General features: G+C 35.6%; 1 protein-coding gene across 1 annotated transcript; it reads left to right on the top strand.

Annotated features, from left to right (window-relative positions):
* Window positions 1-17,390: 17,390 nt before the first annotated feature.
* LOC132043481 (uncharacterized) lies at window positions 17,391-19,118 on the top strand. The gene is made up of 3 exons (XM_059433951.1): window positions 17,391-17,815; window positions 18,310-18,860; window positions 18,964-19,118. The coding sequence occupies exons 1-3, from the start codon at window positions 17,391-17,393 to the stop codon at window positions 19,116-19,118; spliced, it is 1,131 nt and encodes a 376-aa protein (XP_059289934.1).
* Window positions 19,119-23,243: the final 4,125 nt, after the last annotated feature.

Below are 23,243 nucleotides of genomic sequence, written 5' to 3'. Positions count from 1 at the left end.
TAGACATGAAGTGGGTTGATGAGGATAACTAAGCTAACACACTAGAGTGCACATCTGGAAGACAAGCAGTAGCATTGGTGGCGCTTCAGGATTTTTTTTTTGAATTCAAAATATATCATCAAATATTTAATTTAGAGATTATTTGGATTCCATTAGTATAAGGATTCGGAATTTCACTAATAAGCGTGTTCAAGATTATGTATAAAAAGTAATTTTGACCGATACACGCAATATAAGTTTCTATGATACACAATATATTTTCTAATAAGGGTGCTTAACTGGCCACCCTTCATTGTATGCGTTTAAAAAGTAACTTTTGTCCAATAACAATATAATTTATTGTCTACATAATATAATTTTCGACGAAGGGTGTTCAACTAACCAACCCTTCAATTTATGTGGGTCCGCCAATAAAGGAGGAATATTCATAAGTTTGAGGAAAAAATGATTGACATCCCAAAAAAATGAGTTTATAAACTCAATTTTCCAAATACAAACATTAATTTGTGAGCTGTGTTAGCCAATTTCTAGTTTCCCAGTAATCAAATGAATGGTTAGTATTAGTGCAAGTCCATAATAATGGTTATTATCAGCGCAAGGAAGTTTTACACCAAATTGCTAGAACTAATTGGCCTTGTTCGACTTTGTACACATAATGTCAAGTGAAAATGTGCTTAGTCCGCTAAAACCCTCCATAGTTGACTTTCCACAATGCGATTCAATTTGAACATAATTTCAATCAGAGACTCAGCCAGGATTTAAACTTTATAGGTTCTAAATTGCCACCGTGTTCATAACTTGTCTTAGTTGCTGGGTTCGCAACTATATATTTATAGATATTTGATGAAATTCCCAATACAAACATAGTGTCTAAGCAAAAGTTACCAGACTCGTCTAAACCTGACAAAATCTAGCTAGCAACATGGAGAAGTAATCACCATTGACAGATTTCTATGAGAACTGAAGAAAAGGAAATAGAAGCATAAACTAGAGAGAAGAAAATTGTTTCATTGAATTAAAAACGGAAAAAGGCCAAATATACCCCTCGTTATACTTTTGGTCTAGATATACCCCCTCGTTATACTTTTGATCCAAATATACCCTCTCGTTGTACTATTGGTTTGAATATACCCCTCCTCCGTTAAAGTTGTCTAAGGTGGACATCCAATCCTACATGGCACTAACATTTGATGAGGTGGATGCCATGTGGCATGTCTATCTCACCACCCCTCCCATTTTACACCTCGCCTCTATTTGTTTTTCCACTACTAAAATCTCTTTTTCCGTCCACCTCCATTACTATCGTGTAGTTGAAGCTCTGGAAAAAAATGTCCTTCCAATTCTCCAACCTCCCCCACTGCAACAACTGTGTGTTTCTTCTCTGTATTCCATCATAAATCTACATAAAAGAACAAAAGAAAGTATTTTGCTTATCCAAAACTGTAAGTAACATTATTTTAGTTCTTAACAAAATAATTTTGTTCAAAGAAAATACACTTCTATTTGTCTCAAAGAACCAATATAGCCTGCTTCAAAAAGAAGAAGAAAAAAAGATCTAAGATTGCCTCCTTTTTTTTTTTTTTTTTTTTTTTTTTTAATTAGTGTTATAGAATAGATGAAACAAATAAATTATGGGTTTATTAACCTCAAATCCTAAAATGGTTCATCCAGTTTATAGATTAGTATAACAGATACATTATAGAAAATTAACACTAAATGATACTATTTGAGGTATCGGAGACATGTTCATGAGCACTAGCACAGTTGATTATCCAGTTTCAGGGCTTAAAAGCATAATTTTACTGCATAAAAACAAAGAAATTGCGAAAGAGTGTGAAAGTAAGGATGAATGTCTTTAGGCAGCAAAGTGAACGACGCCGTAATCTTAGCTCTTTCTTGCTCCCAAACGCACACGCAAGTATACGCGGTCGTACAAGTACTATAGGATATTTAAGTCCAGATATCGATCCCACAGAGACTTAGATTCTACTGTTAAACTAATTCAAATTCGAATAAAACTATTCAAGAAAGTGAAAATCAAGGTGTTTGTTATAACTAAACTAAAACTAAAAAGTAAACAATTTGTGATGGGTATTTTTGTGACTGAGAATATTCCGACAAAGATCGTAAGGTTTATCAGATGATGGAGAGTTCCAGGGTCGTGGCTTTCGACAATCCAGTTGATCTTCTGACAATTCTACCTATCTTATTTCCTGGGTTACTAGTTGACGGGTTAATTATAACTTTATGAGTATCTTCCAAGTTGCTCACAAGCCTGTAGATGCTACTATAACGCCTATATCCCTATGGTCGCCAGAGGTAATAAGAACGCATTTACTTCTCCGTATTCAACTAAGCAAGGCTAAAGGGTATATTCCTATCCTCATTAGCGAAACGATTATATTGAACAAGCCCTATTTATTCTTATTACGCATGCAAATTCCCTATCCCTAGTTCAATTCACACGCCGCAGATAGTGTTCAACTATTGGCCAGATAATCAAACAATTAAGATCAAGAATAAATAAGCAACCCAAAATACGGAAATTTAATTGATAGAAATTGTCGTCAAACCAACTATCATGTCTTTCGCCACAACCCCAGAATTAAGAGATTAGCTACTCATAATTCGATCATAGACAAAAGAATTCATGATTAGCCTAGAGTTCATGAAGATAAAAGTAAATACGGAGAAGAAAAGGGTTAATGACGGATTTCAAGTGTCTCAAAGTATCTCAAAGACTCCGTTCTCAACCCTCCAAATAAGTATTTATAGTCTAGGAATTTAATGACTCAAGAATAGACAAAATCCTAATTAAATTCAGACAGGTTGAGCCCATCCTGTGCTGGTCGCATGTCGCGAGCTCAGCACGGACCCTTTAGTGATTTCTAGATTATGAATGTGCCAAGTTCACCACGCGCGTGCAGCGCGGGACTTCAATTTCCCGCAACTTGAACTTCACGTGCTGGCCCCATGCTACGGGTCTGGCACATATGCTTCCTTCAGTTCAATTTTTTCTCTTTCAGTTTATCACTTGTGGTCTTCGACTCGTCACCTCGTGTAATCATCATATACTCCAAAATCAACCACTTTTAGCCCGGTTTTTCATCGTTTGTCTTCATCGTGCCTGTACACATGAAATATAACAACATAAGCCCAAATACGACGATTTCATCATAGATTAAGCGATAAAAGTCATAAGAATAGGATGTAAAATGACACGAAACATGATATTTTTGCCAAATATCACCACCCCCACTTAGACTTTACTCGCCCTCGAGCAAACACAAACTAACACCAAAATACACTTCTAGCTCAACTCATTCAAACAGGTCTGCAACGGGATTGGCTAGTATGGCTATCTCCAAAAGAAGGATTTCAAAACCAAAACAATGAGCCAAGTTATGAAAGCCATGCCAAATATTTAAAACCCTCATTTTTAGCACCAATGACCACCTTCTTGAAAAACACTTCACTTTTAAAATCAATTGACCCAACGACACCACTTTAAAGCATGTAAGCAACCTTATGATCAAGAAATCAACACTTCACCACTCTATTGCTAATTATGTGCCCTCACCAAAAGAAAGTAGTCCATATCTATCAAGAATCATATGTTTAAATCAATGGACATAAAATTAATAATTACGCTCACTCTCACAAAGAATATCACACGCAAAGTACGACGTACCATAGGCTTGCCCGTAGTGTAACCACTCCACTAATACAAGTAAGATGAACCTAGAATCAAGTAGGACTTCGAAGGTTGTAATTTAGGCTAAGGGACGGGTAGGAAATATTTGGATAATAGTGACTAACCTCCCTAAGAACTTTAATACATATACTTCTATTATTCTTGCACCATTTCTTCATTAGCCCTTATTCAACACCAACCAACCTTTAAATTTCTCCCAATTCACCCATTTTTCTTTGTTTAAGCACCACTCTTTTAAAAGCCACACAAGTTAGAAGGGAAACGTTTTTGCTACATTTTTTCTCGTCTCTCTCTCTCTCTCTCTCTCTCTCTCTCTCTCTCTCTCTCTCTCTCTCTCTATCTCTCTCTCTCTCTCTCTCTCTCTCTCTCTCTTTTCAATTCCCAACTAACAAGTGAATTAGTTCTTTTCATTTGGTGCTCCCATAGTCTTCCTAGATTACAATTAACAACCACTTCACCTTTTTCATTCACATCCCAACTCCCATTATATATGTAAATGATTAAAGTATTCATAGAGTATTTGAATAAAAAATTAAGTTTTATAGAACGAAGGGATAAAGGCTAATTAACTGCTATTAAAGAAAAGGCTAAAGGCTCAAAAGGGTTAACTAGGGTGCTATTTACAAGTTGGTAGGATAAACATTTTAGGTATTTTAGTGACTAATCAAAGAAACGCCTCTATCATTTTTCTAGGCTCAACCGAATTTCATTTTGCTTCGCGAACACACAAGGCAAGTTCTAGATGTCAATAAAATGGATACAAATGCAAAACCTTACACACACATGGCACACAATCAATGCAAGAGGGATCTGGTTGTCCCTCAAATCAAACAACAATAAAAAACAACAATGCCAAGTGGGTCATGACGAGTCAAACAAAAACAATTTGCAAGTGCTTTCAAGAAAAGTGATACAATTTCGAGGCATGCTTTCACAAAAATTTTTAAGATCACTCATATGTCAATACTTCACCTAACCCGTGCACCTAGCATTTGAATACGCCTATCCTAAGGACTAATTTTCCCTCAAGCAGGTTGTCATCCACCCGTCATCAAGAAAAGCCCTTTCTATGACTATAAAAGAAAAATCTACCTATGCCCGGTTCAAAGGCCCCCCCTGGGGAAAGAACCAAGGCCATAAGAAAACCAAAGGGGGTGGATGATGAATGCCTACTAATGCGGGGCTTAAAAGGTTATGAAAGAGAAATAAAGAGCCAATTTTTTTTTTGCAATTTTTTCAACTTTTTATATATTTTTTTTTTTTTTTTTTACACTAAGACTCAAACTAAAAAAAAAAAAAAAAATCCTAAGCATATACTAGTCATCATACGCAACCTCAAAACATGTTGTTACAAATGAGGGACGTATTTTCCCACCCCACACTTGAAATTATGCAATGCCCTCAATGCATATAGACGAAAAAATTAAAAATAAGTAAAGTACGAAATACTCCCTGAGGCCCACTAGGGCCTAGCTAGCAACATGCTCTCATCATCAAGGGGCGAATGACCCCACACTTATAACACTGGCATGCTCCTCAGCTTTCAATTTCGGATACTCAGACTTCCCCTAATCGTCGTGGCACGACATGAATCAACTTTTTTCTCCACCTCGAACTTATGAATTTCACCCCTAATTTTGCACCCAATTTTCTATCACACTTCTGGGGCGGTGGTGTGAAAATAAAGGAACCAAGAAATAGATGTCGCTTCTTGCACTTCTTGGCCCTTAAGTGAGGAATGTCGTTTTGTCTTTTCGGTGTGGCAAATTTCAGGATGTAAGGCTCTTGTTCCTCATCTATACACTTCTTCATCGGCGTAGAGGGCTCGATTTCCATGTCGCCAACCACGCATAATGTAGAAAAATGTTTAGAATGAGGACCAACACGCCCCAACTCTAAAACTACATTATTTTTAACATCATCACTTTTGTACACTTCCTCTACATTGACATCATCAACAAAGATCTGATCGAATGGTTAGAATTCCTCTATCTACTCCACATGCTGGCCACTATCCAAGGTAATATGTAGTTGGGCATCAGACGTATCAACCTTTTATTCATTTGTACCTGCAAACCATGGATATCTGAGCCAAATTGGTCTATCTCTTGTCCAAGCTCAGTTCTGCCTTCTATCAATTGTGTAGCCATGTTTGTAAGACCATCACGGAGAAACCCATGAAGTTTCATTTGTTGAGCTTGTTCCGTTAGCCAAGATTGACTCACTATCTCTGCTTCTTCAAAACTATCTCTTTGCAGGAACTCGCTCTCTTCTTCTGCTTGAGGTTCTTCTTGAGTATTGGCTAAGTCTATAACTTGCAGATCATTACAAGTTTCAGCCTCGGCCTGCATCTCTGTGAGTTTGGAACGAATCCTCTTTATTGCTTTCCACATTTCTGCGTTTTTCTCTCTCTCATTAATGCATCATGCTCCATCATTTTCTCCCCATTTGTTTCATCATATTGCTAACTCGAGCAAGTTTTCTACATCCTCCACTTCGTTACTCCTGTCAACATCACAAATAACAGGAGAATCATAATAGGGGCTCAGGGAGGGGGAGTAAGAGTTAGGACAACCATTCCAATGACCGTCTTAACAACCACATATATTACAAAAATTCCATTCAAAAGATTAGGAAAGTACACACAACCCATTCCCGGAAATGTTTTGACATTGTTGCCACAAGTGGGGTCCTCCACAAATCAGACAAGGATCACCAAAATAGGAACAACCAATATTCGAACAATTTTTACTCCAAGATGCCATGTCAAGCAAGCTAACCAAAATATTAAATTAAAAATAAAATAAAATAAAATAAAATAATAATAAATAAATAAATAAAAACTTGAATAGAAATTGAAAAATCCAAATTAGAAAAACAGTAATACTGCTAAGTCCCCGAAGAACGACGCCAAAAACTTGTTGCTCCCAAATGCACACGCAAGTATACTCGGTCATACAAGTAATATATGATATTTAAGTCTAGATATCAATCCCACAGAGACTTAGATTCTACTGTTAAACTAATTCAAATTCGAATAAAACTATTCAAGAAAGTGAAAATCAAGGTGTTTGTTATAACTAAACTAAAACTAAAAAGTAAACAATTTGTGATGGGTATTTTTGTGACTAAGAATATTCCGACAAAAATTGTAAGGTTTATCAGATGATGGAAGTTCCAGGGTCATGGATTTCGACAATCCAGTTGATCTTCTGACAATTCTACCTATCTTATTTCCTGGGTTACTAGTTGATGGAGGTTAATTATAACTTTATGAGTATCTTTCAAGTTGCTCACAAGCCTGTAGATGCTACTATAACGCCTTTATCCCTATGGTCGCCAGAAGTAACAAGAACGCATTTACTTCTCCGTATTCAACTAAGCAAGGTTAAAGGGTGTATTCCTATCCTTATTAGCGAAACGATTATATCGAATAAGCCCTATTTATTCTTATTACGCATGCAAATTACCTATTCCTAGTTCAATTCACACGCCATAGATAGTGTTCAACTATTGGCCAGATAATCAAACAATTAAGATCAAGAATAAATAAGCAATCCAAAATACGAAAATTTAATTGATAGAAATTGTCGTCAAACCAACTATCATGTCTTTCGCCACTACCCCAGAATTAAGAGATTAGCTACTCATGATTCGATCATAGACAAAAGAATTCATGATTAGCCTAGGGTTTATGAAGATAGGGTTTATGAAGATAAAAGTAAAAACGGAGAAGAAAAGGGTTAATGATGGCTTTCAAGTGTCTCAAAGCGTCTCAGGACACCGTTCTAAACCCTCCAAATAAGTATTAATAGTCCAGGAATTTAATGACTCAAAAATAGACAAAATCCTAATTAAATTCGGACAGGTTGAGCCCATCCCGTGCTGGCCGCGCGTCGCGGGCTCAGCACGGACCCTTCGGTGATTTTTAGATTATGAATGTGCCAAGTTCGCCACGCGCGTGAAGCGCGGGACTTCAATTTCCCGCAACTTGAACTTCACGTACTGGCCTATGCTATGGCTCTGGCAAATATGCTTCCTTCAGTGCAATTTTTCTCTTTTAGTTTATCACTTGTGGTCTTCAACTCGTCTCCTCGTGTCATCATCATATGCTCCAAAATCAACCACTTTTAGCCCGGTTTTCCATCGTTTGTCTTTATCGTTCCTGTACACATGAAATATAACAACATAAGCCCAAATACGATGATTTCATCATAGATTAAGCGATAAAAATCATAAGAATATGATGTAAAATGACACAAAATATGATAGTTGTGCCAAATATCACTCTTACGGCGGCAAATCATCTCGCCAATCCGCTGGAATTCTCTTCCAATCAATCAACTATATGGCGGTAATGGTGGCAATGGTGGTAGAGCGGAAAGGAAATTTTAGTGGTGGAAGAACAAACAGAGGGGAGAGGTAAAATGGGTTATGGTTGGTAAGGTGGCATGCCACGTGACATCCACCTCATCAAATGTTAGTGTCATGTAGGATTAGATGTCCACTTTAGACAAATTTCACAGGGGAGGGGTATATTTGGACCCAAAGTATAACGAGGGGTATTTTTGGCCCTTTTCCGAATTAAAAATATCTAAAATCTGTAGCTTACACATCAAGATAACATCCTACTTATATGCACACATATACCAGCTGTACACAGCTGTCTAAGTGCTCAGCAAAGCCCTACTGCACATACCACTAAGCATCTTAACTAAACACCTAACGGCTTAACTAACTCCTAATGACAATTATAACTAACTCCACTGCCTAAAAGGATTAGCATACTGCCCCCTCCATCCCCAAGCCCCCCTACCAAGCTAGAGATTGAAAGATATCTAGTAATTCTAGCTTGGAAAGCTAAGTGTGATGTTGTGCAGTCCCTAATCCCTTTGACAACAAATCTTCTAGTTGAGATTGAGTGTGGAGGTACTGAGGTTGAATATATAATTGCTTGATCTTCTCCCAGACAAAATGACAATCTATCTCAATATGTTTAGTCCTTTCATGAAAGATAGGATTTGAAGCTATTTGGATAGCAGATTTGATATAGCTATGCAATAGAAATGGAGTATGAACTTGTACCCCTAACTCTTGCAAAGACCAACAACTAACTGATTTCAGCATTTACAACAACTAAGCTTTTTTACTCAGCCTTTGCTAAGCTTCTTTTGATTGTTTGTTATTTCTTAGACTTCCGGGAAATAGAGAATCAACTAATTTTATGACATAGCCAGTAACAAATCCTCTTGTGTTTGGACAGGCAGCCCAGTCTGAATCACAAAAAGCTTCAAAATGATTTATACTCCCCCTACCCAACAAAAAGCCTAATAGATCCTTTGACATACTTTACAACCCTCAAAGAAGCATCAAGATGAGGCAGTTTAGGTAGCTGCATGAATTGACTGGGAACCTGTACAACAAAAGCTATATCAAGCTGGGTGATAGTCAAGTAAATGAGCTTCTTAACAAGTCTCTAATCGACACCAACATCATCTAAGACAGGATCACCTGTTAACAAACATGTTCTTCGTATTCTATAGTAGTGAATTTATGGTTAGCCTCCAAGGGTGTGCTAGCAGCCTTAGCACCACCCAAACCAGTACTGGAGATTAACTTCCAAAGCATATTTAATACCGTTCTTGGACATCAAAAACTCTTTGCCAAGGAAATACCTAAGCTCTCCAAGATCTTTTACCTTGAAATGCTGATGCAAGGTAGGTTTAGCTTCTTGTAGTAATGAAGAACTGCTCCCAGTAATAAGAGGGTCATCTGCATACACCAGAATGATAACCAATTCAGTGCCAACCCTTTTTATAAATAGTGAGTTGTCATAAGCACTTTGAGAAAAGCCATCACTCAACAAAGCAGTTGTGAACTTGATGTTCCATTTCCTTGAGGACTGTTAAAACCAAAAAAGAATTTCTGCAACTTGCAAACATTTTTCTCCCTTTGCTTGTGAAAACCAAGTGGAAGAATCATATGCACTTTCTCATCCAGATCTCCCTGTAGAAAAGAATTAGTCACATACATCTGTAAAAGAGGCCAATTCTGAGAAGCAGCAAGATTGATCATTATTCTTAGTGTGATCATCTTGGCCACAGGTGAGAAAGTTTCCTGATATTTCAATCCTTCTTTTTAAGTGTACCCCTTTGCTACCTGTCTGACTTTGAACTTATCCACCACACTATTTGCTTTATACTTTATTTTGTAAACCCATTTTGATCCTACAGCCTACTTACTGGTGGCAAATAAACTAACACCATGTATGATTGTCCTCTAATGCACTAATCTCCTGTTCCATGGCCTTGATCCACCTAGGATCCTTACAAGTTTCCTTGAAATTAGCTGGTTCAACATTGACTGGGAAAGCTCCAACATAAGCTTGATATCTGGGAGATAAGTGATCATAGGAAAAATAGTTGGCAAAAGAGTACTGACAAGTGTTGTTAGGTTTACTTTTGGTTACATAATCCTTCATCCAAATTGATGGTTTTCTGTTTCTGGCAGATTTTCTAACTTTAACGTCATTGTTGGTATCTGGTGGCATAGTATGAAGTTGAACCTTAGGTACAACTGGTGGAACATCCAATGAATCAACTAACTAATCACAACATCAACATCTTCATCATTGACATGGTTTGAATTGTCACTATTGTCATGGTGAGAATCAACATTAGCTTGTATCAATTGCTCTCCTATCTATGTTTGATCATCCATATATTAAGGAGGTTCAACTTGCATATCTAGTCCACCAATATGTACAAATACATCCTCGAGTCCATTCCTTTCTAATTGTTGGAAAGGAAACACATGTTCCTTAAAAACTACTGTAACATTCCGTAAATTCGAATTAGGTGAGAATGTGTTAAATGAGTGTTACCATGATATTTTAGCCACATTAAGTCCCATCTTGATGAGTTTGGGTGGAAATAGTTGTTTCGGAATCAAGACGGATAGTGAGGTGCACAAGATTCGATAGAATCGATGAAGTTTTTGATAAGTCTGTCTTCCAGCCTGATTTAGTGAAAATCCGTTGGGACTTTGAGAAAAATTTCTTCCAAAATTATAGCCCTTTGAAATACCCTTCCATCCATATATGGTGGAGGTCAAACAGACATCCGTATAAAAAAAAGGTTATGGTCGTTTCTTGAAGGGTCGTATAGTAGCCCGCGGGGCAAGCGTCTGCGATGCAGAACACGAAATGCAACGCAGATGGCCATGTGCGATGCATTTAGGCCAAATTTTCTATCCTGAAGTTTCCAACATTATGTTTCAAATATGCGATAGCATCTGTGACTACAGAAGGATATTTGCGGCGTAGATGCCAACGCATATGCACCTGAGGTTCATTAGTTTTTCTAAATTTTTATTCCATTTTTCAATCAAGCCCTAGCACGATTTTTCTCTCCTCTTCTCTCATCATCTTCCCACGTCAAGATAATCCTCTCCCATGTCCTGGAGGAGTACTACCACCAGCTTCACTAGATGTAGTTGCATTTGCATAGGGCTTTGTCCCTCCAAAATGTGGCTTCTCTGTAACAAATGGAGGCTTATTCTTGCATTTGAAATCTGGTGAAAAACCAATGATTCTATAGCAGTTCTCCTTTGTATGTCTCTTATAGCCATAATGCTCATAAACCACTCCAAAACTTGTTCATGTAACTGGTTGTCTAGGTTTCATTTCTTGACCTCTCCCGGCAAATAGAGTCAGTGACTCCTTGTTTGTGTCCTTGTTTGTGTCTATAACTCCTAAAATCCTCTGACTTTGTTTGCATAACTCCTAAAATCCTCTAAATTTCTTCTTTGATTACTGCTGAATATGCCTCATTTACAGTAAGAATAGACTTCTTCTGCAGAATTGCACTCCTTACTTGATTCAAAATCTCATTCAACCCTACAAGGAACTGCAAAAATCTTTGATTTGCCATATGTTACACATAAGATCTAGACTTATCACAATTATATAAAGGAGCTGGAACTAGCACATCCATCTAATCCCAATAGTTCTTCAATCTAGTGAAGTAGACTGTGACAGAATATGTGTTCGATCTCAGTGCTCCAATTCCAGTCAACAAATGATAGACTCTAGTGAGATTAGATTTATTTAACCTCTCTTTAAAATCTTCCCATACTTTTCTGGCATTCAAAGCATACATTATGCTCGAGATAAATTTTGGTGCTACAGTACTACATATCCTTGATAGTACTACAGCTTTGTATCTCTCCTATCTCATTGCCTGATCTTCTTTATACGCACTTTTCAAGCAGGTTCCATCAACAAAACCTAGCTTGTTCTTTACCAACAAGGCTAATCTCATGGATCTACTCCATAATGCATAACTCTTAGGTGCTGTAATTCTAATTGCATGCAAAGCAACTCCAGGAGTGTCTGATGATTGCATATACAATGGATGATTGTGATCAAGATCACTGGTTCCATTTGTGTTTTCAGTGGTTTTTGAAGTAGTTACATCTCCCATGGCTTGAGATAGCTTAAATTAAGGTTAACAATGTCGCGAAGATAATCCAGATCTACAAGACTACTACAAAATCCAGCTAGCAACATGGAGAAGTAATCACCATTGACAGATTTCTATAAGAACAGAAGAAAAGGAAATAGAAGCATAAACTAGAGAGAAGAAAACTGTTTCATTGAATTGAAAATGTCTGAAATCTGTGGCTTACATATCAAGCTAACATCCTACTTATATACACACATATACCAAATGTATACTGCTGTCTAAGTGCTCGGCAAGGCCACCAGCCATGTCAATGAGCATCTTAACTAAACTCCTAACAACTTAACTAACTCCTAATGACAGTTATAAGTAACTCGACTGCCTAATAGGATTAGCATGAACCCATAGCTAATGATCTAAGTCAGCCTCTGATTCACAAACAGAAAGGGAAAAAGGTGCTTAGACATACCCACACATTTCACTTTTTCTATTTTCAACAACCTCTAGTTCAAACCTTAAAGATCCTAGGAAACACATAAGAGGCTAACACCAAGAACTATAGTGTTAGGATTATCATAAGCCAGTGAAGATGTTTACTTAGGATTATCATAAGCCAGTGAAGATGTTTACTTAATTCGGTCAATTATTCAAGGTTTTAACTTAATACAAAATTATTTTGTGCTCGTTATACTGATAGTTTTTCGGAAATTCCATTTATTATTGTAAGATCCCTCTTAAGATCACTCTAAATTCTTTGGAAGAGGCTGGAGATTGCACAAGGGACGAACTATTGGCATGTGAGTCTGTAATGAATAGACAATCTCTATAAATGGAGGAATTACAAAGAGAAGTGCAAGGTTTATTGAGAAAGTCTACCCAAGAAATGTAAAATTGGACACATTATTCAAATAAATAAACTGGTCACACCAAAAACGTACTAAAGCAAGGAAGTTTTCACCAAAATTGCAATGACTAATTCCGTTTTATTCAGTTTTAAGATTCACGTCTATTTTGATTCTCCTATTTATCTATAGCCAGTGTTTTATGTTTTGTGCACAAATAGCTGGCCGTTACATAGTAAAAGTTTATTTTAAAAGACATTTTCCCTCTTCCTTCAAAAGAAGTGTTGGTTAAAAATGATTGCATATTACTGGGAAAAAATGATTGCAAATTCTCTTATCTTTTTTCCGATTGTGTAGCTCTCTTCTCTGATAGGTTTTTCACCATTATTATTGGCGACAAGCTTGTCTTTTTCAGGCTGAGGTATAGAATTATTTCCTCCCAGGATAGAACGGAACTGCGGTACCTCAAACTACTCCGATAGTGTTCAGACGCTAAGGCTGGAGCAAATAACACCATACTGTGTTTCATTTTGTAAAAATGCAGATAAAAGATAAGAGGAAGAATTCGAAGTTCAGTCCAAAAATTGAGGCTAAGGCGTAAATATTTATAGTCAATGATTAGGTGTTGTGATGAAAAAGTGCCTTTTCGGGAAAAAAAATTGGTGGTGTCTTTAGTGGAAAAGAGAAGTTCCGACAAAAACCACAAATAAAAGCTTTTAACTTCCTTCATTTCCTATTCATACCACTACAAAACTCAACAAGGATTTTGCATAAAACTTGTCATGGTTGAGTAGTCAGGGAAATGGGGATTTCTATCCAAATATTAGTTATTGAAAATTATTATAGTTTAAATAGTTAGTATTAAATATTGAATTAAATTTTAAATTCTTCGGAATTGCACGGGGTGGCCCGTGGTTGTTCTTTAAACAATGTTCCCATTATTTACTTGGGAAAAGTACATGGTGTGACCATCAGGGGAAAAAAAGACCCAAAAAGGCCCCATTTGAACAAATGTCCCGAGTTGGCCATTCGGAATGCCATGCGCTGGCCCCAAAAAAAAAAAAAGATCAGACTTTTTGGTCCCCACTAAAAGTTCACTGCAAACAAAAAGATCACACTTTTTGTGTCGACTTTTAAAGTCGCTACTAAAGGTTCGCTGCAAACTTCCGTTTATTTTTCTATCTTCTACTAGGGATTAAAAAAGAAGAACTAAATAAATAAGCTAAAGTAACCATCATCATAAACTTAACAAACTAAAATATATCAACTCCAAACTAATAAAATTAGTAAGTATACACTAATTATACATTTATTAAACATAAATTATACGTTAATTATACATTTATTATACACATATTATATAATAATGATACAATTTCTACACGTATGATACATTTTCTATACCTATACAGTAGTGATACATATTCTATATAACAATGATACGATTTTGATACGTATATGTATGATATATTTTTTTTATATGTATGTTACACTTTCTATATACAGTTTATATACATATGCTGAATTATATATATACCTTCTATACAAGAATAATACAGTTTATATATACTTTCTATAAAAGAATGATACAGTTTATATACATATGCTAGAATTATGTATACACTTTCTATACTAGAATGATACAGTTTATATATACTTTCTACACAAGAATGATACAGTTTATATACATATGCTGGAATTATATATACACTTTCTATATAAGAAAGATACAGTTTATATACACTTTCTATATAAGAATGATACAGTTTATTTATTGTATATGTATGATACATTATCTAGACGTATGATACACTTTCTATACAAGAATGATACAGTTTATACATAAATTATACAACAATGATACATTTTCTATACTTATGTATGGAATATGTATAATATGTGAATCATTAGTGTATAATCAATGTATAACTGATGTATAATATATGGATGATTAGTGAGTATACGTCGATGATACATTTTTTATACACAAGTTGCACAATAATGATAAAACCTATGATACATTTTCTATATAGATGGTAGGGAAAATATTTTATACAACAACGATACTTTTTTATACGTATGATACATTTTTGAAACATTTTCTACACATAGTTGATCTTTAGTGGCGACTTTGTCCTTTTTTGCAACGAACTTTTAGTGGCGACTAAAGTCGCCCACAAAAGGTCCTTTTCCTTTGTAGTGAATGGGCTGGCGGGCTACAAAATGGGTTTGGAGAAACTTGGGCCATCCAGTGGGATTAGTTTGGGCCGGATGACCATTTATTTCCTTTTTCCTATTTACTTTGTTGCAAAAATAGGCTTTGTCTGATTATTATGGAAGGCAACTAACATATTTGCCTTTTCAATATAAGTTATGTCCTCGTGCATTTCATGCTAACGCGATACAAAGTTTATTTTCTTCTTCAGGTAATTTTTCTCTACAAACTTGTTGAGGATTTGATGATATAGAAGTTTTGATAACGGATTGTTGATGAAGTTTCTAGAATAAGTTTATATGAGGTAATATCAGCAAAAACTGAAAATTATGACAATCTGATAGAGAAAAGAGTAGTAAGTTTATATGAGGTATCATGAGTGAAAACTAGAAATTATGACAATATGGTGTAATAAAGGATATAAGTTTATATGAGGTACCTTGAGTGAAACTAAAAGTCATGGCAATCCAGTAAAAATAAGTTTATAGAATGTACCATGAGTGAAATTTAAAAATCATGGTAGTCTCTTAGAGTAAATGCAATAAGTTTATGTGAGATACATGAATGAAAACTAGAATTTATTCATAATCCAGCATGGAGTTTTAAACTATCATGGTTAGGGTGTGCTCATGCTATCGGTTTTTTAGTTAAAACCAAAAACAAATCAATTTAGTTAATTTTTCAAGTATAAAAATCAAACCAAATTAATTTAGTTCGAATTTTGAATTATTAAACCAAATCAAACCAAATATATTAGATATTTATCGATTTAGTTGTTGTTTGTTTGGTCCGGTTTGGCTCAATTTTTCAATTTTTAAGAAAATTAATATTCTCTCTCTCTCTCTCTCTACAATTACAAATGAATTTTTCATTCCTTCCCAACTTATAATTCTTTATTACATTTTTGCAATGGCAGCTATAATTTTCTTGTATTATGACAAAAATGTCTTGAGATCTACAAGCATCAAATAGACGAATAAAATTTATAAGAAATACCAAAAAAATAAAAAAATAATAAAGGTAAAAATCTTTAGTTGTTTCATTACATAAACCGGTTTGAATTTAGGTAAAATTTCTCAAATGACTACCTTATTGTAGCTTCCTACCATTTGTAGCTACCCTTTTTAATATTACCATTCATAGCTAAAAATCAGCTGATTTGTGTATGTTTTCGCATGTATTTGTTGCCAGCAAATACATGAGCATGCGGTAAAAAAAAGGGACAGGCTCCTTTAATTTAGGCTGTAACGCTGGTGTTATTAAATGAGAAATCAAGATATGTTTTACCTTATTTTCCGCAAAATCTGTTGTAATATTCCCTTTCCTTACACGTTTCTCTTCTTCCATGCATTCTTCAACATTCAAACGTAAAAATTCAAATTTCAAATTAAATCTTCTACACCTCTGAAAATACATTGACAAAACAAACACGATCAATCATCAGGTATTTCGTGCAAAAACACCTTTTTGATTTCACAAAATTTCGTCTATTCAAGTTGTATTTATGTGATTTCAATTTTTTTCTTGGAGCATAATGTCAAAGCTACTTTATTCTTCTGATTTTTTTTTGATTTCTATCTTTATAACTGATATTCGAAAATAATGATCTAATATCATTGTAAGCGTGTCAATGAATGACTAACGATCTTGAAAATTACGGTTGAAAGTATTTTAATGTACATGAATGGTTAGGAAGCTACAAAAATTCCAGTTCATATATTTGTTTTTTATGAATCTAAGTGGCATAGTATAATGCGTGATCAACTAAACTATGTATTTCTGAAGTGTAATTCAAAATCTGTATGTTGTATTTGAATTATTAGTGAGTTGTAACTCTAATTTGTATAAATTATTCAAATTTGAACATGAATCTTATGTTCGAACTGATTCAAGTTTTCTTAATTTTTTAGGCATTCCTACATATTACAGGTTTTATGTTGAGACAGTGATTCAAGGATTTTTTTTAATTTGTAAAATGGCCAGTATTTCATCGTTGATTAGACACTCTGGTATTTGGAACGACGAGAATAAATACGTGAATTACAAAATCGATGCTTTGTGACTTTCAAGGAGTATTCGACCTATGAGGAATTGTTACAAATAGTTGCAAACCAATTGAATTTGGACAAGAAAATAAAAACATAAACATAAAATACATGGTTGAAGGTGATGATGTTCCAATGGAAATTCACAATGATATGGGTGTTAGAGTCTATGTGGAACTGAAGAAAGAGAACAAAGCATTACCAATGTACCCATTATGTATCATTACAACTGATAGAAGCATGGAGATATGTATATCGGGTGAGAGTTGTGTTGAAGGTGATTATTTGCAAATCGGATACACGAGTCAAACGAATATAATGGAAACAGTAGGTTCCCGTGATTTGGCATCATCAAATTGTGGAAAGGCTGATTTGTTATTCGAAAACAACAAGGGTATGGTTATTGATGACAAGAACCAAAAAGTAGTTGCGGTCGATCGGGTATACAAGGATAAAGATACATTAAAAGCTGTGATGGTGAATTATGCAATTACAAACAGGTTCAACTATCGGACAGAAAGGAGCAATGCAATAAGGTATTAAAATGTGCATATGTTTATGTATTTGCAACTGTGTGTTGGTATGTATTTAAACCGTGACGAGTGTATGTTTGTTAATTTGTACGAGTGGAAGTATTTCTCGATTTTTATGTCTTAAAATCTGCATTTGTTTATGTATTTGCAACGTGTGTTTTTATGTATTTAAACCGCCATTTGTACTCATAAATAATGTATGTATGTTTGTTAATTTTGTACGAGCGGATGTATTTCTCAGCATGCGTATGTTTTAGTATAAAGTATAATCAAAACTGATTTGTATGTATTTGTACTCATAAATAATGTATTTGGCCCGGATTGCATTTCATTAACTTAATTACATATGGTAAAATTTCTCGTCAGTTCTTTGTATTAAAAATACAATAATAAATACATGAATGTATTTACGTTTACTGATGTATTTTTACATTAATGCGTTGTCTTTTCTTTTCTTTTTTTGAATTTTTTTTTTTTTTTTTTTTTTTTTGTTGTAGCTACACACTTGTGTGTGTATCGGGAGAGTGTGATTGGAAATTCAGGGCGTCAAGTGTAGGTAAGTCAGGAATGTTTAGAGTTAGGGAGTTTCAAGACAAACATACATGTCCGTTAAAGGAAAAGGTTTATTCCCAATGCCAAGCTACAAGTCGGTTGATAAGTGGGATTGTCAAACCAAAAATATCAAATCATAAGAGGAAATATACGCCTAAAGACATTGCGGAGGACGTCAAAAATGATTTTGGAATGGATGTTTCATACATGGTTGCTTGGCGGGCCAAAGAAAAGGCGCTGAACGATTTAATGGGTGAACCGGCTGAATCTTATAAAAGATTACCTGGATATCTATACATATTGGATAAGACTTACCCGGGTTCACATATCAGAATGCGTAAAACCCGCGAAAATGAATTTCTGTATGTTTTTATAGCATTGTATGCATTTATCAAAGGCTTTGATTATTGTCGGCCAATTGTGGTAGTTGATGGAAGCCACTTAAAAACACCATACAATGGAACATTTGTCTCGGCAAGCACATTAGACGGTGCAGGTATGTCAAAAAAATAAATATTAATTTATTACCTCAATATATATTTTATATGTTTTAGACAAATACAAAATGTATTTTTTTTTCTTGTTAACTGAATCTCTAGGCAACATACTTCCCTTAGCATATGGTGTAATTGATTCTGAGAATGACAGATCATGGACGTGGTTTTTTGAGCGTTTCAGAGAAACATATGGAATTAGAGAGAATATGTGTATCGTATCAGATAGGCATGAAAGTATAAACAAAGCTTGTTTGTAGAATTTATCCGGAAGTTGCACATTATGCATGTATTTGGCATCGTAGGGTAATGTATGTAAAAAATACAAGAAGAGCCATGATGTCTTGAGTCCTATTTTTTATTCCATGGCAAAGGCATACACGCGGATGATTTCGATGAGTTGATGGGGAAGGTTCAAAAGGTAGATATGCGCGTGGCGAGTATTTGGAATCGGTGGTAGAGACAAGTGGGCTAGATTGTATGCATACATTGTTAGCCGGGTGGACAATGACTTCTAACATAGCGAGTGCATAAACCGACATCTTCTAGCGGCTAGAGAGCGCCTATATATGACTTTCTCGAAGAAGTTAGAAGGATGTTTGCGAGATGGAATTACAATAACCGGAGAAATGGAACATACACGTTGACTACACTCGGTAAAAAGTTTCAGGAGATGCTATCAATCAACGAGTATCTATGTCTACGAATGACGGTATGTTTCAGTTTAATGCTTGTTATGAACAAACTTGTACTTGTACTAATTTGTTGTTTCTAGACATTATATAGATGTGTATTTGGTATCCATGAACAGTTAGTATTAAAGTAAATTTAATAGATGCTTCTTTGAAAATTGATATGTATTTGTTTAATGGTTTGTTCATTTATTTTAAAATTCTGATTGGTTCAATAACAAATACATGTAATATTTATTTTTTTCAGGTAGAACCGTCAACCGAATTCGTGTACGCAGTACATGATGGAGGAAGGCGATTCATTCTTAATTTGAATAGCAAAACTTGCAGTTGTCGTATGTTTCAACTAGATGAAATCCCACTATACATGCATGGGCTGTCATTAAAAAGAAAAACTTGGTTGCTGATGATTATTGCTCTGATTTGTTCAAACCGGAGACCGTGTTGAAGACATATGATGTTCCTGTGGATCCTCTACCCGAAGAGCGTGAATGGAACGTTCCCAAAAATATCTTGGAGGAAGTGGTTTTGCCACCAAGATACAAGAGACCGCACAGTAGTAGGCCAAAGAAGAGGCGTGATAAGCCTTTAAGTGAATTGTTGTTTGGAAAGAGCAGACATGCTTGCAGTACTTGTGGACACCTTGGGCATGTCACGACCCAAATCATGGATCATGCGGGCACCCACAGCCCTCACAATGGGCGAACCACTTGTAATTTAATTTGATACAACATGCGGAATAAATACTTTTATTATAAGAAATTCCCAAAATGCGGTCTAGACTCATACATTCTAAGAAGTTTACAATTTGAATAGATAACAGACTCAAACTGGATACGACTTAAGGATATTTGAACAACTTCTAAGGAGAGACTCAATAGCTCACCCAAACTTCTTTGACAATGCCTCGAAACGGTCGTGAGACTCCGTATAACTCTACACTCCAGAAGGAGTAGAGCACAACACTAGGCTCGTAGGTATCATAGGCCGACAATGGTTAGTTCACGCATATAAACAAGAAACAGGCGAATAAGAAGTATCAAACACGATCCATCACATCTAGCATACATAGAAAGTCTTGCATTTTTTACAAGAGGATCTCAATATCTCGGATTATAAGCCTAGGGAGAATTCTATAAACCTCGATTCCATTCACCTTTAAAATAAATACTCACAAACAACAACTCGGTAATTCACAAATCAAGAATCAATCGATTGTGCCATGCATGACATGAATGACCATTCAAATGATATGCAATGTTGTTTTGTAAATGTTATGCAATGCGAGTCACCTCTCACACTCCACTCCCGTACACATGCTATGGCAATGCCTCATAGTCATGACCCATGGGGGACCCATCCATGTACCACTCGCTCGGAATATAACCTCGGATCACGAGCACACTCAACGATCCCCGGCAAAGACCTATCGGACACTCCATCGTTCCCGGCAAGAAACCTCGGGCAACAAACAAAATCTCGTAAACCTCGGATCTCTCTGTCACTCTCGATCTCCGGCGATAGAATAACAACATAAGAGTAATATGAAAGCATGTCATGCATGATATCAGTCTCTCAATTATATCACCAATATGCAATAAACAAGTACAAGTCATATTATTGCCCACGGCTCAATCATCAATATTACCCTTCCCTCATGTGACCGGTGTAGAACAAGAGAGAAAAATATCAAATACATGAAATCACAATACAATGACAGTCACAAACAATATCGTAATAATGTGACGAGCCCACATAATTCACAATAATGGCGACAAGCCCACATAAATATCTAATACCAACCTAGATGGAATTTACCTCCACACCATGCCCGAAGGCCTATCATACTTTCCCCGTCAATCACTACTATTTACATACGTTTCGCTAACCGGAGTCTAGACATAAAGTAAACCGTAACCTACCTCAATGCCGAACAGGTGTCACGAACTTTCATGCCAAAGCTTTTTCCTTCTGAAGTGCTTCCGATCGGACAAGGTCTTTAGTGCTTATTCGTCACACAATATGGGTACTCTGCCCAATAATACTTCAACCTATATTAAGACGCCAACAGCTATGATTAAACTACGGGGAGATTCAAACGTATTCTAACGTTAGTAACTCTTTCTAGATGTTTGTGTTTTCTCTTGTATCTAAACCAACCACATACTACCAATACAACATCAATAATTATGTGTTCAATACCAATCCGGACAGCCCACACAATATTCTAAATGCAATAACGATTCACATACGTTGGACATTCTCAAGTTAATTTTATTAGTTTGTAGCCTTAACGTTTGCATGTAACAACTTATAACAGCCCATCCAACATACAATATGATGTATCCTCTTAACTTATAATTATTCTTTCCAACTTAATGAAAACACAAGTCCAAAACAGTCCACTACCACAACATGTCCAAAACATCCCTAACCGACAACATAATAATGTTCGAATTCTTGCAAACGTTTACGAACATACTAAGCCAACCACATGCGATTTTTATACATCATTTCATGTCTTCTTTTCATATAATTTCAGTAAATTATGACCAGCTATCCACACGACAAGTACAACATCAATTCATACGCAACTACGCTATATCGTCATTTCTATAATCCTTATAACAATTCTCAAATGACTTTAGTTTCAACTCCAACCATTAAACACCTTCATTTCCATCATAAAATTCATGATAATAACAATCAAAATATCAAGTAAAAACAGTTCACTAACTTCTTCACAAAACAGTCCACACACGGCTACACCATGCTTCAACATCACTCACATAAAATCATAGATTCAACCATTTTCATACTATCATAACTTCACCTTTAACCTTCCAATTCTTTTCATTCTTTTTACCATGAGATCTATGATAGTAACAACCATATTTATTAAAGAAAATCAGTCCATTAATTCACCAAAACAGTCCCTACGTAACTAACATTCCAACACCAACTTTCATGATTTTATGCATGCGATTCATGTTCGTCAAGTTACAACCATACTTCAACATCAACACATATAACCCCATAACTACTATCATGTTCCAACATCAACACACCTTATTTCATGCATACAACTTATATTCACACATCTACATCACCCTTAATACTATGAAAAGAAAGTTAGATCTTACCTTGACAACTTGACTTCTCTACTTGGCTAGAGTTGGTGACTTGAGATGAAATGGTTCTTGTTGCTCCAAAGACTATCTTCACGTTTTAGGGACCTTCTAAAGGGTTGAAACACCTTGGAAAATAATTTTGGATCAAGACTCAAAGGGCTCAAAAATCAGCCCCTTGGCCGAATGCTCTCTCTCTCTAGGCTTATTTTCTTTCTTTGTGTTGTGTAGTTGAAATGAATTGTGATGGCTGATTTCTTGGTCATTATTTGGTTCAACTTTGATGCCTACAAGTTGGTCACATGCTCCACTTATGGCATGATTCATTCCATTAACTTTACACTTAAATTTTCTAATTTGTTTTCTACAACTTTAGGCCAAGTGTGGCCAACCTCACCTTCTTGTTTCTCCTTTCTTCTTTCTTTTCAATTGTTTACAAGACAATTGTATGTGTGGTGAATGATTCATACACCATCCTTTGTCCATTGTAATTATGCCAAGATGAATGAGCAATATTTAATGTGAAATGATCCCTCCACCATGTTGTGTCTTCCTAAAATAATGT

The sequence above is a fragment of the Lycium ferocissimum genome, unplaced genomic scaffold (assembly GCF_029784015.1).
Source record: "Lycium ferocissimum isolate CSIRO_LF1 unplaced genomic scaffold, AGI_CSIRO_Lferr_CH_V1 ctg2529, whole genome shotgun sequence".
Classification (NCBI taxonomy): Eukaryota; Viridiplantae; Streptophyta; class Magnoliopsida; order Solanales; family Solanaceae; genus Lycium; species Lycium ferocissimum.
Note: the sequence above shows the minus strand (reverse complement) of the source record. Positions and strands in the feature narration are given on the sequence as shown.

Bases quoted from the DNA above. Each gene is read 5' to 3' on its own strand.
- LOC132043481 (XM_059433951.1), top strand. From the start codon at position 17,391: ATGGTTGAAGGTGATGATGTTCCAATGGAAATTCACAATGATATGGGT. The intron at 17,816-18,309 runs GTATTAAAATGT...TTTTTGTTGTAG, and splicing joins GAAAGGAGCAATGCAATAAG to CTACACACTTGTGTGTGTAT. The intron at 18,861-18,963 runs GTATGTCAAAAA...CTGAATCTCTAG, and splicing joins AAGCACATTAGACGGTGCAG to GCAACATACTTCCCTTAGCA.